Source organism: Impatiens glandulifera, chromosome 1 (assembly GCF_907164915.1).
Source record: "Impatiens glandulifera chromosome 1, dImpGla2.1, whole genome shotgun sequence".
In the NCBI taxonomy this organism is placed as follows: Eukaryota; Viridiplantae; Streptophyta; class Magnoliopsida; order Ericales; family Balsaminaceae; genus Impatiens; species Impatiens glandulifera.
Window position 1 is genome coordinate 41,091,942 of NC_061862.1, and position 14,176 is coordinate 41,106,117.

The 14,176-nt window shown below is 32.5% G+C and overlaps 2 protein-coding genes across 2 annotated transcripts; both read right to left on the reverse strand.

The window, feature by feature from the left end:
- Positions 1-164: 164 nt before the first annotated feature.
- Positions 165-8,220, reverse strand: LOC124925635 (calcium-dependent protein kinase 24-like). Its single transcript, XM_047465699.1, has 4 exons — positions 8,013-8,220; positions 594-751; positions 283-528; positions 165-221 (listed from the first exon to the last, which is right to left on the reverse strand). The coding sequence occupies exons 1-4, from the start codon at positions 8,218-8,220 to the stop codon at positions 165-167; spliced, it is 669 nt and encodes a 222-aa protein (XP_047321655.1).
- A 4,397-nt stretch (positions 8,221-12,617) lies between these two features.
- Positions 12,618-13,150, reverse strand: LOC124925644. Its single transcript, XM_047465710.1, has 2 exons — positions 13,073-13,150; positions 12,618-12,971 (listed from the first exon to the last, which is right to left on the reverse strand). The coding sequence occupies exons 1-2, from the start codon at positions 13,148-13,150 to the stop codon at positions 12,618-12,620; spliced, it is 432 nt and encodes a 143-aa protein (XP_047321666.1).
- Positions 13,151-14,176: the final 1,026 nt, after the last annotated feature.

Genomic DNA, 14,176 nt, shown 5'->3' on the forward strand with positions numbered 1-14,176 from the left:
ATAATATCATAGAGAATTTGTTTTTCATTCTCCTCTCTTTTTTATCTTGTTTATGTATCATGTGGTTTTATTACTGGTTGATATGGTATTGATTTATTATCTTTAAACAACCTTTGACTAAGTGCATTCAGCATTGCCCTCGAGTATTGCCTCGATGCCATCTTCTACTCTACTCCGGTTGTCATCATAGTTCGAAATTCCTCATAGCTAATCCTTGCATCCTGTGTATTTATTTTTAATCATTTCCCGGCAAGGTCATACATAATTATAACTTATTTTTACCTTGTCTAGATCCACGTCGAAGATGATATCTCGAATGACCTGATCATTTATAGAAGAAACAAGATTGTCTTCTAACAATCCTTGTCTAAGTTCTTCAAATTCAATGTAACCGCATCCATTCTTGTCAAAACACTTGAAAGCTAACTGAAATTGTTCTTCATCGTCGTTGTTGTTTATCCTCTTCAAGTGAACAGACATTGTCACAAATTCCTCGCAGTTCAGCATTCTATTCCCATCAATGTCAGCCTATTCGAAAGAACGACAAAAATGTCTCATATTTTTATTTTTAATGACTAATGATTATCATTTACAGCTTCCATTAACATATGAACTTCATTATCAGGAACATTATGACCAATCATTTGTAAACCATCTTTAAGTTCTTCTAAACATAAATGTCCATTTTTATCGATGTCCATCATATGAAACATTTGCTTCAATCCATCTACTTGTTCATCTGGTAAGTTATCTGCAGAAACAATTCAAGTTATTCAACCCTTCTTCTTCAATTGGGTAATCAAATTTCACTTACACTGAGAGCCAACGCCCAAGTCATGCGACGCTAAAAATGAACCGACGGAGCGCCCAATGGTCAAGCCTTCGTCTTCTTCCTCGCAACAAGAGGATAAGAACGATCATTTCTTAAAAAAAAATTAGATGAACTTATCTTCCTCATTCATTGACCAAATGTTGAAATTAAAAAATATAAATGATCATAGTAGTTGTGTTATCATTTTACATACAAGCTTAGGTCGTCTTACTCGACAAAAAGATAAAATTTGGTTAAGCAAGTGGACAACCATTAATTAATGGCTTTTGTCCGAAATTAGGTCGACTTAAGCCACTTGCTGGCTTGGGCCTCCTATAAAAGGAACCCCAGTGAAGACTATTAGAACAAGCCATTAAAAAGAACCCCCAGTGAACAAGCCATCAAAAAGAACCCCCAGTGAAGACTATTAGAACAAGCCATCAATCATTCTCTACATTAATCAGCCAATCCGCCATTAAAATTTCTTTTAAGTTTACAAGTTTTTAGAAAATTTTGTAGAGAGATTTTAAGCTCGATTTTGGTTCAACCAAAAACATCAACAAGTGTCTAGGAGTATTCTCCAATTTAATGTAAACAATCATTAATGTTGTGTTAGATATCTTCTCTTGAAATAACAGAATATATATATATATAATGATGTTACAAATAAATTAAATAAATACAATATTACAAAGAACGAAATCATCAGATTGAGATGTTCATTCGAGACATGTGTTAGACACATTTCCGTTAAAACAGTTTCATCGTATCCCGTTTGTGCTGGAGCTTTTCGTAGATGGCTGTCTCTCAGGGTACAACGAATCCAATAGTGATTCTGCACTGAAATCACTACTCGTCGAACTTGACCAGCATACCTGAACTATCACCGGGTTTCAACAGAAATATCGAACAAAAAACTCAAAGAACAATCACAAAACAAGAAGAGGACTTTTGAAATTCTAGAGTGAAAAAATATAAGATGATTTAGTGATGCAAAATGAATAATTAATGAGTATATATTGCTGAAAATTAAACATTCAAATAAAACCATTCAAACGTTTATTAGCAATAAATATTGTTCATTCATTTGTTAATTAATTCATAACTAATTAACATCAGTCTATACGTTGATTTGCAAAAATACAATATTAGACATTCAATGCTAGCTAAATGAAGAGTCCATACGTTAACCAATAGGCCAATTAAAGATAAATGTTTATCCTAACATTATGCTTTAATTTTCTAATTTTGCATTAAATATTAATTAAAAAATTAATATTTAATTATAATTTGGATTAAATTCACCGTTAATTCAGTTTGAATTTGTGTGAATTTTATTTGATTTTATTTATTTACAATCTTATTTTCATTCATTAATGAAATTGACTTAATTTCAACAATCTCTACGTTAATAGAAATTGAAAGATAAACATAGTGAAAGGTTTAACAGTTGAATTGTACATAGGATATGTAAGTGTAACCTTTTGAACATTTCCTCATGAAAGTATATAACTTCACTAGTCAATTAGTAGATTGGATGTCCTTGAATTATTCTGCCATTTGTGTAAACGATAACACACTTTCACATAAAATTCTCCCTGATACATGTCATGCACTCATGGTTGTGTCCATTTTGGCCATGGAACACGTGCCTGGTTCTGTAAGAGGGTCTAGAATTGAGCCGTGCAATTCTTTCAAAGTGGCCCCATTTCTCTCTCACATAGTGATCTATTTGCTCACAAAGAATCATTAAAAGCGATATGCTTATCCTCGTCAAAATATATATTGTTTCGTTATAGAATTAATCCTCAACAATAATTTTCCAAGTTAGTACAATTAGGTTGTCCCATTAAACCTAGTTTTGGGATCTCCAGTCTGCATAGGTTGGGTTTTCCTTCATACCAACTTATAGTAGGCTGATGTCTTAAAATACTTTCAAACAAACTCTTTATTCAATAATTTTATTAGTGGATCCAGAATGTTATCTTTGACTTACATAGTCAAATTTGATAACTCCATTAGAGAGTGTAGTCTAATGACATTATGTCTAAGACGTGTATGTCTAGATTTTTCATTGACTCTAAACTTATCTAATTTAAAATTATTATTTTCATAATTAGAAATTTATGGTAATCTTGGAATATCTTCTAATAAGAAGCATAGTCATTCGTACATGCTTACCATTTAAACATTTTTTTATGAAAATATTGTTTACTTGGCTAACTAGTAGACAAAATGTCTTTGAACTATTCTGCCTTAGTGTAAACGATTATATATTTTGCATAAAAACATTTTATTTTTTTGACATAAGTCAAATTATAGATTATAACGTTTAATCTATCAATCATAGTTTTCTTAGAAATTTTTTATACGTCGATTGCACTTTCAAGTGTAAACATATTCACTTGTACACGTAAAGTCTTTCATTTAATAATATCAATATATTATTTGATAATAACATGATAATTCGTGTAGTGCAATTCATATCATTAATGACTTTTAATTTTTATTGTAATTTTCAACGATATAATATCGTACAAAAAATACGTAATGAAACAATTTTCATTGTCTTCATGATATATAATTGTCACATCCACTTTATAATAAAAGTATGATCAATTTTTCATATCATTATTATAAATTTTTTTATAAGTAATGTCAAGACTTTATAAACTTTTCTTTCCATTTATTTCATAAAATCATTTTGAAGACATTCGTTATTCAAATATTTATGAAAGTATTGTCAAAATATGACACGTTTCTTGATTTCAAAATTCTCAAATTTATAATATCAATTTGAGCACAAACTTAGCAAATACAAACAAGACATCTTCTTGTTATTTTATTTCTTTTTGTAAAGTTGCGCAACTTTATCTTTTGTACATAACATATTTCTCTTATAAAATTTTTAATCAAGAATTTGTCACACAATTCTTTTATAATTTTTTTTTTTTATACTTATTATACAATGAATAAGATAACTATATTATAAATATTTAATTGTATAAAACATAATTTCTATACAAGAGATTAGAATGTTTATTCATATATAAATCATTCTTTACATAATCTCTACATAATAAATTATAATATTTAATCAATTAAAATATTTATTTCATTACATTATTTCTATAAAAGAAATTAGTATATTTAATCAAATAAATATTCACCATGTCACATTATTTCTACAAAAAAAGCATAATATTTCAAGCATCTTTGGCCGAAGCCGCTTAAACATTTATTTTCGGTTGCACGTTTGCATCCAGTAATATTGGCACGTTTGCCACATTATTCTCAAATCAAACAAGACTTTCCTTGTAATTATTTGATTTCAAAATTATCAAATTAAGTAAGTTTTAACGATGCATTGAACAATGTATATCAAATATATTATATTAAACCAAAATTAATATATCCATATATATATATATATATATATATATTTAATAACATAGAAACGTAATCAAATAAATAATATGTCATATATTATTAAACAAATATATATACAATTTCATTTATCAAGAAAAATACGTTTAAAAAATACACGATAATTAATTAGAATATTAATTATTATACTTAATTAGAATGTTGACCATTTATCTCTAATCAAATAAAAAACTAACTAATTATATAAATAAATATTCATGTCATCAATTATTCGTTTCTTAATTAATTAGATTACCTTTAACATTCTATAACAAATCTTTGTCAATCAAAGAACACATAATTTTTGACAAATTTCAAAATTATCTATTAAAATAAAATAGATAGAAAAGAAATCTTTATTTATATATGTATATAAATTTCTAGGTGATCATACTTATTATGAATGAACATGAATCATCCTATTATTAGTTAATATGCGTGATTTATATTAATAATCAAATTAAATATAACTACAAATATATTTCATGTCTTAATCGAAACACTCACATTACCATGTTTTGAACAATAATCGACATGAAATAAGTATGCACTCACAAAACATATATGAGTAGATTATTCTCACCAAGACTAATTTCCATAGTCGTGTTTCTTTAAATGCATGATTAGAATAAGTTCTAACACAAACAACTTATTTAATCTCAAGAAATTAAAATGTCTCAAAATATTAATGTCAACATTATTTTGACAAATTAAATTTCTACATAAGAAATCTTTAGGATACCCCATTCATTTCATAATTTCTACATAAGAAATTATAATGATTTCAACATTGATGATTAATGTCATTTAGACAAATCATATTATATATATATATATATATATATATATATATTATAAAAATCATTATCAACCCATCAATCTCATAATTTTTACACAAGAAAATTATAATGATTTTCACATCAAGACTCATGTCTGATTTCTATAAAGAAATCATTAACTACACCATTCATCTCCAACATCAATGAATATAGTCATTTACCGAGTCTGATTTCTACCAAGACATCATTGACTACTCATTCATCTCATAATTTCTACACAAGAAATTGGAATGGTTTCAACATCAATGACTTTAACAAGTCTAATTTCTACAAAGAAATCATTGACTATCTCATTCATCTCATAATTTTTACACAAGAAATTTGAATGATTTCAATATCAATGACGACTAAAGTCATTTTATCTAGTCTGATTTCTATAAAGAAATCATTGACTACCCCCATTCAACTCATAATTTCTACACAAGAAATTGGAATGATTTTTAACATCAATGACCACAGCCCCCATTCAACTCATAATTTCTACACAAAAAATTGGAATGATTTTTAACATCAATGACCACAGCCATTTTAGCAAATCTGATTTCTATAAAAGAAATCATCTCATCAGCTGGATTCAAACACATGACCTCCCTTTCGCCACGAACAATTGCGTCTGAACTTTAAACCACTACGCCAATGCACCTTTTTATCGTTGTACCACTTTTATGACCTTTTGTCTTTTTCCGGAGACAACTTATACTTCATATTTGACTAAATTCTGTCAACAAATGAATATATACACATTTAAAATGATAACTTAACATCATAATCAAAATGTAATATATAAGAATATATATACTTATATAAATAAATATATTATCTCTTCTTAGTTATCATATTCTTATTAATTATCACGTTTAATTAATTTAAGAATGTATATATTTATAATTAATTATTATACAACTGAAACCATATGTTTCAATTATAATTAATTTTAAATAACACAATTAATTAATTTTATTAATTAAAACTTTTTTTCCATTTTCTTTTCCAATATATATAATATTATATCAGCATTATATATATATATATATATACCCTTTTTAAGTTTAGCGTCATTAAACAATAACCATTGTCAACTCTTTTAAAGGATTTAGATTCGGCTTCATCCTTCAAGCAGCGTTCATCATCTCTTTTGTAACATCACATCTCGTATTTTAGAAACATCAAAGACAACAAATTTCGATAGCGCAAACTACTAAATAGTTTAGAACAATGAGACTGTTTTAAGATTGCTAGATATCTTGTCTTGAAATAACAGAATATATATATATAATGATATTACAAATAAATTATAGAAATACAATATTACAAAGAACGAAATCACCAGATTGAGATGTTGATTCGAGGCATTTGTTAGACACATTTCCCTTAAAATATTTCCATCGTCTCCCGTTTGTGCAGGAGCTTATCGTAGATGGATGTTTCTCAGGGTACAACGAATCCAATAGTGATTCTGCACTGAAATCACTACTCGTCGAACTTGACCAGCGTACCTGAACTATCACCGGGTTTCAACAGAAATATCGAGCAAAGAACTCGAAGAACAATCACAAAACAAGAAGAGGACTTTTGGAATTCTAGAGTGAGAAAATATAAGATGATTTAATGATGTAAAATGAATAATGAATGAGTATATATGACTGAGAATTAAACCTTCAAATAAAATCATCCAAACGTTTATTAGCAATAAATATTGCTCATTCATTTATTAATTAATTCATAACTAATTAACATCAGTCTATACATTCATTTGCAGAAATGCAATGTTAGACCTTCAATGCTACAATGCTAGCTAATTGAAGAGTCCATACGTTAGCCAATAGGCCAATTAAAGCTAAATGTTTATCATAACATTATGCTTTAATTTTTTAATTAGGCATTAAATATTAATTAAACAATTAATATTTAATTATAATTTGGATTAAATTCATCGTTAATTCACGTTTGAATTTGTGTGAATTTTATTTGATTTTATTTATTTACAATCTTATTTCCATTCATTAATGGAATTGGCTTAATTCTAACATGTTATAATTATGTTATAAACAAAAATTGAAATGTATACCTTTCATGTGTTCTTCAATATTGCATGATTATCTAATTATTTCATTTGAATTTGATAATATGATCATTTGCAAACATTTTTTCGAAATTAATTTTCAACAATCAACCTCAAAAAATATACCCAATTTTAATTTTAAAATTTTAGAAAATAGAGTTGTTGTTCTTGAGTTCTAACTCAAAAATGACGTACAACTGAATGATTATCTCAATCGTAATTTTAAACAAATTCCAAGAGATTTAATGCATGTTTGATCGAAATTAAAAAAATTCTAAAAAATCTCGAATTTCAATTTTAGAAATGGTGAAAAAATTGAGCGAGTTGATGTCAATAAGCTGTTTTCAGTTCTAACAAGCTTCAGGAAGCTTTCAATAAGGTTAAAATTTGAATTGAAAGCTTAAATCACAAAAATGATTTTTTTGGCAAAAAATTCCTTTTTCGTTGAAGATTTGACGACCCCTACACGAAGAATGATGACCCCATACCCAGGGTCGACCCTGGGGTAAGCCCGACAAACCCTCGGGCTAGGGCATCCCACTCCCCAAGGCAGCCCATTTGTTAAAAATATCAAAATATTTAGTTATATTTATTGTAATTTTAAACATAAATGGTTGTAGCTTAGTGGTTTAAGATATGCATTTAAAGTTTCAATGTGGTTATGAGTTTAAATCTCACCAAAAATGAATTTTTTTTATCAATTTTTAAAACTAGACTTAGGGAAAAAAAAGTTTATTGATTTTTTTTCTACCGAGGCTAGGGCAGCCCAAACCTCGGGATCGGCTCTGCCCATACCATTATAGACATGCTCTAAATGGTTTTCAAAAGCCTCCCATATGTTTGGTTTAGAGTTTGAGGATTCCAAACCCAAAACCTGCAGTTTTAACCTTAGAGAAGTTGAAGTCGAATTTCAACTCAGCCAAAACTCGACCTCTGACCCCTGAGTCATTTTCGTGTCGCGCTTGGTCCACTTGTGCCTCACTCTGCATTGACTGCAGACCATACGGCATTGACCCCGACCTAGACCGCATCCAAATCGCACCAAGAGTCGCTCCTGATCCGTGTCCAATAACCGACGTCATATTTTGCGCCCGGTCCAAGTGCCCTTTAGGCCTTTTGTTTTGTTTTTTTTATTTCCAATGTTTTAACATTTTAAAACCTCCAAATTATTTTTAAAAAATAAAAAAATATATATATAAATGCGTTTAAAATATTTTTAAAACAATAGAATTTTATTTATTTATTTAAGACTTGTTTGGATTTATTTTTATAAATCTATATCTTTTAATCGATATTTTTAGGTGCATTTTTCTACATTCAATAGTAAGTATTGACATTATTTTAATGCTTTAAAATTAAAATGTCAAACTTATATATGTGTCAAAGATTTGGAAAAATAATTGGATATATGAAACATGAAATCCAAATTTTTAAATGGCTAAAATTTTATAAATTAGAGAGCATTCTTTAACACGCATAGAGGCATAACGTAAATGCTCTTTTTTGAGTGTAACCAAACAATAAACTCAAAAATGATTTCTAAATTTACGTTTGTAAACGTAAAATATTATATGTTTGTATACAGTAAACACTTATTTTTTACTCCTAAATTTTATAATTTATATATTTTAATAAATCTCGATCTTATTATTTTTTAAAATTCATATACGAGCTTATTACATGTATTAGTAAATAAATAATTATTTTTAGAGTCATCGTCATGTTTGGACTCCGAAAATAATTAATTTCGGACTATAATTTAAATAAATAATTATTTTTTAAGTCATTCTCGTGTTGATTGGACTCCAAAAAAATTTATTTTGAGTTGAATAAACCTAGATATATAAAATGAGCAATAAGTTCATATATATAAATTTTAAGAAATTTTATTTTAGAAAATGAAAAAAATAACAAAAGAAATGGAAAAAGGAGATGTAACCATTGAGAGGCGAACATTGGAATTCACCTAGATGGTAGAACACATCGCTACGTCTAGGAGACTTATTTTTCGCGTGCAACAAGTCCTTATTTTTTTTTGAGAATTTCAAACGATCATAACTTTTGATTTAGTATCAAATTGAAGCCACGTGACAGGTGAAACGTGTGAAATTCAAATATATGTTGAGTTATGGAGCCTACACTTTTTTTTGGGGGGAGGGAAACAACTTAGTGTAAATTCATTAAAAAAATATAAAAGAGGGAAAAAAAATACAAAAGTTTAGGATCAGATCTAGACAATTTCTAGATTTGACAATGAAACAATAATTGAATTACAGACAATAACAATAATCAATTAAAGCCTACAGCATTTTACTTTTATTCTACTTGTGATTTTTCTCAAACGAAATATCCCATATCTGGAAGAGCTTTCTATTCTCTTCATTCATTTCGATTCCTCTCCAAGATTGAATGAGTGCATTTCCATCTGAAGTTATATCTATCCAAATATCTTTAGCGGTTCTACTTCTTCCACTGTGAGTTCTTGAATTTCTTTCTTTCCAAATATTGTAGATTACTGTTCCAAAATAGCATTTCAACATACTTACATAGAATGATCTTCCTTTTACTTTATTCTTCATCCACTCTTGGATTTCTTCCCATATTCTTGGAAAGTTGATGATGTTCATGTGTGCAGCATACATCCTCCAGATTTGTATTACAAAAGAGCATTCCCCAAATAAATGGTTTATGTTTTCCTCAACTCCCGAACATAGAACACAGTTGATATCAGGAATGTTTATGTATTTTCGAATTCTGTTTTTTGTTGTCAACCTTTTCCTATATACCAGCCAGAGAATAAATTGGTAACGAGGAATAATATTTGGAGACCATACCATATTATGTCAATCTACCTCCTATCCTCTTGTTCTAACCATTTCCCATGCCTTTCCTATAATTAACTCCTCATTGCTTTCTATTTTCCAGGATATTTCATCATTACTTTCATTGAGTTGCTTCTACCTCATTAGGTTTATGATTCTATCACCTTCTGAAATACGCCTCAAAAGTGAATCACATTTACCTTCATAGACGTCTCTAAATGAGTACTTGATGTATTCTCTTCTAACTCTTTTTCCTTGCATTTCTTCTTTGAATATAATGAGAATATTATCCATCCAAAGATCATGCCAGAATAGTAACCCTCTTCCATTTCCAATTGTGGTTTTCACCATTTGAAAGGCATATTTTCTTGTTTTTAGGATTTTCTTCAATGACCATGACATTCTTTCATTGATGCTTCGTGTCCAGATACTCTGTTCTTCTTTCATAAATCTTGTATGCACCCATTTGACCCATAGGGAGTCCGATTTTTGCTCAAACTCCCATAAGTTCTTGATGGTGAGGGCTTTGTTCCATTTAACACAACTTTTTATTCCTAGTCCGCCTTCTTCTATGGGAGTACAAACATCCTCCCATTTGACTTTTTTTCTCCTCTGCCTTGTGTTCCCCAGATGTAGTTTCTCATGATTCTATCGAGTTCAGTCATTACTTTCTTTGGGATGACTATCTGTTGTGCCCAGTAGCTAATAATTCTAAAGATGACTCTTTTAACGAGCTCGATTCTACCTGCATAAGACAATTTTTTCGTAGTCCAACCCAAGAAAAAATTTCTAACATTTTCTACTAGTTGTCTGAAGTGATTGTATCGAAGTTGTTTTGATGACAGATGTACTCCAATGTATTTTACTGGTAGTTCACCTTCCTTGATTCCCATAATATTGAATATGTTTTCTTTTCTTTCTTCATTAACCCCTCCATAGAAAGCCTGACTTTTGTCCTCATTGATGTATAGACCTGTAATACTCGAAAAGATTGTTATAGCTTCTTTGATTATACTAACTGTTAGGATCTAGGTAGCCGCTGGAGGACTGGGGGTTGGACCGGTTAGCGGTTCTCACTCGAAGGGTGGTGGTTAATCCGGTTAGAGATTAACACCGGGGTTTCAATACTACACAACCTATCACAAACCCTTGAACTAGGTTCAAGCGCGGAAGAGGTTTGCTTTCAGGTTGAAGCGGCACACTTATATGATAGGCAGAATCGATTTTAGATGATGAAGATTTGAGATTTGATGGGTCGGTTTCGGTAATCTGGAAATTCGGCTTAGATGGGATTAGGTAGGTTGGAGCGGTATAGATCGGTTAGATAGTGAAACCGGCAGACAGTAAATAACAAGACAGATTTTATGGATGTTCGGAGATAAAACTCCTACGTCACCCCTTCCTCTCGAAACCGCGAGAAGGATATTCACTAAGGAATATAAGTACAATCCGATCGAGACTTATTTCCTGCTCGATAACACTATTACAATTTACACCGAAATTGTAAAACACACTTTAACTTTAGCACTTAGGCTTTCTTAGAACAACACAGTCTTATCACTTGTAGAATAAATGCTCTTAGAGTTTCTCACTTGTCCCACTGTGTCGCGCATTTACTCTTCTTCAACTGCCCCTTTTATAGGTGAAATATGCCAACGGTCATATTTCACTGCCTTGAATCTGATTGGCTGAGCAGAGGTGCAGTGATTCAGTGTTTCAGAGATTCAGACCTGCGGTCGTTTCCTCAGACCTGATGGTCAACCTCAGACCTGGCATTATGTCTCAGACCTGGCGGTCTGTTCTTCCGGTATGTAAGACAGGCCTGCTAGGTTTGTCTTTTACTCAATGTAGGCACTGTCTGTTGAACAGTTGTCTGTACTTGGAAGATCTTCTTTCTGACTTATCCCGAAGTGGAAAGATCCGGTAGTACTGTCTTCTGTAGCCTGCAGACTTTCCTCAGACTTGTATGGATATGGAAGTGTTCAGTCTGTTCCTTTGGTATCATTCTCAACAGATACCCGAATTGTCTTCTTGTACTGGTCGGCCATTTGACTTAACCGGGTGGCTTCCGGTATGGGTGTTATAACCGGACTTCTTCCAGTTATTCCTCTGCCTTGTGACTGATCGGCTGTTTGATGATTCCGGTTTTAAGCTTTGGCCGATCCCTTCTTTGTGCGGTCATGTTCCAAGTATTCTTGGTCGGTTTACTCACTTGACCGGCTAGTTTTCTTTAGCCGGTTCTTATGTTTGTCCAGTCCGGTTCCTTGTTCCTACATGGAAAGTTTATTTAAGTTAGGTTTATTTGAACCGGTCTGATTTTATCTAACAATTTCTCCCTTTTTGATTATTTTATTTAAAATTATCAAAATCATGTAAGTTTGCAACCGTAGGCCGGTTGTTTTGTTTGTCCGGATTTTTGAAACTGACTTAGGAGAATTTTTCGAAAAATTTTGAGAAAAATTTTGAGAAAATTTTTGGAAAAGTCTTATCTTTTATCTTATCAATTTCTCCCTTTTTGATTATTTTATTTAAAATTATCAAAACTAAGTAGAGATGCAAAAGATGGCCGGTTTCAAAAATAGCTTTATATATAAGATAGATAACCGAAAATAACATAATATATAAAAATACTAAGACAAGTAAAGGAAAGAGAGCCCCTATTCCGAGTCTGAGAAGTCATATATGCTCCGCTTTTTCTTCTCCGGTTGCTGTTGACTGGCCGGTTCAGAGACTCGTTGTCTTGTAGACCGGTGCTGCAGTTGTTCTTCAACCTCCTCTTCGACTTGAGCAGCCTGCTGCGGTATACTCGAAATGACCGTTTCAGTGACCTCATTGAGCAGGTCGGCTATTTGAACTTTCTTTGAGGGTTCCCTCTTTCGCTTTTTCGGCGCTGAAACGGAGGAGGCCGCCGAGGCCGCCTTTTTCTTCTTGTTGTCTTCTGCGAAACTTTCCAGCCTCCGTCTTTCTCTTTCCAACCGCTCAGCATCCTTCGCAGCTTGAGCGGCTGCTTTCTTTGTAAGTCCCGGAAACTTGGCCTCTGACCTTCGAATCCGCTCGGCCTCCTCTTCTTCTTCGGTAAGTTGGGATGATCGCAGTGCCTCCTTCTCTTTACTTGCTTCGGTTCCAGCGCATCTTGGACCCTCTTTGCCGCTTGGGCATCAGCCTCTACAGCCGCGGCGTCCGCGTTCATCTTAACCCTCAGCAGTTCGGCAACTTGTTCGGAAAGCGCCTTGAGTTCGGCCTCGAGACCCTCATTTTTCTTCTCGAGTTCGGAGACCCGTCCGAGTGTTGTGCCGACCAGGTCCCCAACAACTTCCGCCAATCGTTGGTCGGTCTCTCTTTAAGCCGGCCAAAGTCTTCCTTTAACTCGGAGGTCGTATCCTCCAAAATTACGGTTCGCTTAAAATATTTACTGCGCAGAGCCGCCTCTTCCTGTTGATCTTCGTCGATTTCTGAGATCCGGTCCCGAGTATTGTTCAAGAGATACCTTGTGGTGTCGGCGAACTTGAGTGCCGAGCAAACGATTCTTTGGAATCTGTCCTTGAATGGCTGAACCGCGGAGTCTTCAAACTCTTGTATGCGGCTATCAATCCGTACTGCTGTTGAGTCTTCAAATCTTTGAAGACGGCCCTCAACCCATTCCTTTGTGAAGTCTGATTCGGAGACTTCCGGTTGTGTAGGATGAGATTGCCCGGTGAGAAGAGGATCCGCCCTTTCATCGGATTCTTTTGATGTCGCATTCTCCCTTGGAGGTGTTGGACAGTGATCCAGACTCGTTTCAATCCGGGGAGCTGTATAGACCGGTATTTCTCTTTGACTGCACATTGCTTCTAGCCGGTCAATTTCTTGAATAAGGTCTCCTTTGGCTTTTTCAAGCCTTTCTAACACCCGCGGTGTTAAAGTGTCTTCTGGTCCCACTTCTTCGAACTTCTCCGTAATCTTCCGGATGCGTGTGATTAGCTTCCGTAGTTGTACCTGTGGTTTTAAGAGGCAGGTTCGGTGTAATACCTCTTCGATTGTATTGGATTTTGTGAGATTCATGATCATGTCCTCCACGTCCTTTAGTCTTTTGATGCATTCCATGTCTGTGTAGCTCGGTAGGATTTGCCTATACGGTTTGCCGAACCGGTGCTCGTGCCATTCCAGGTATAACTCCTCAATCGACTCGGCTCGCTCTTTGGCGATCTTTAGGAGTTTTAGAGTCACCCTATCGGCC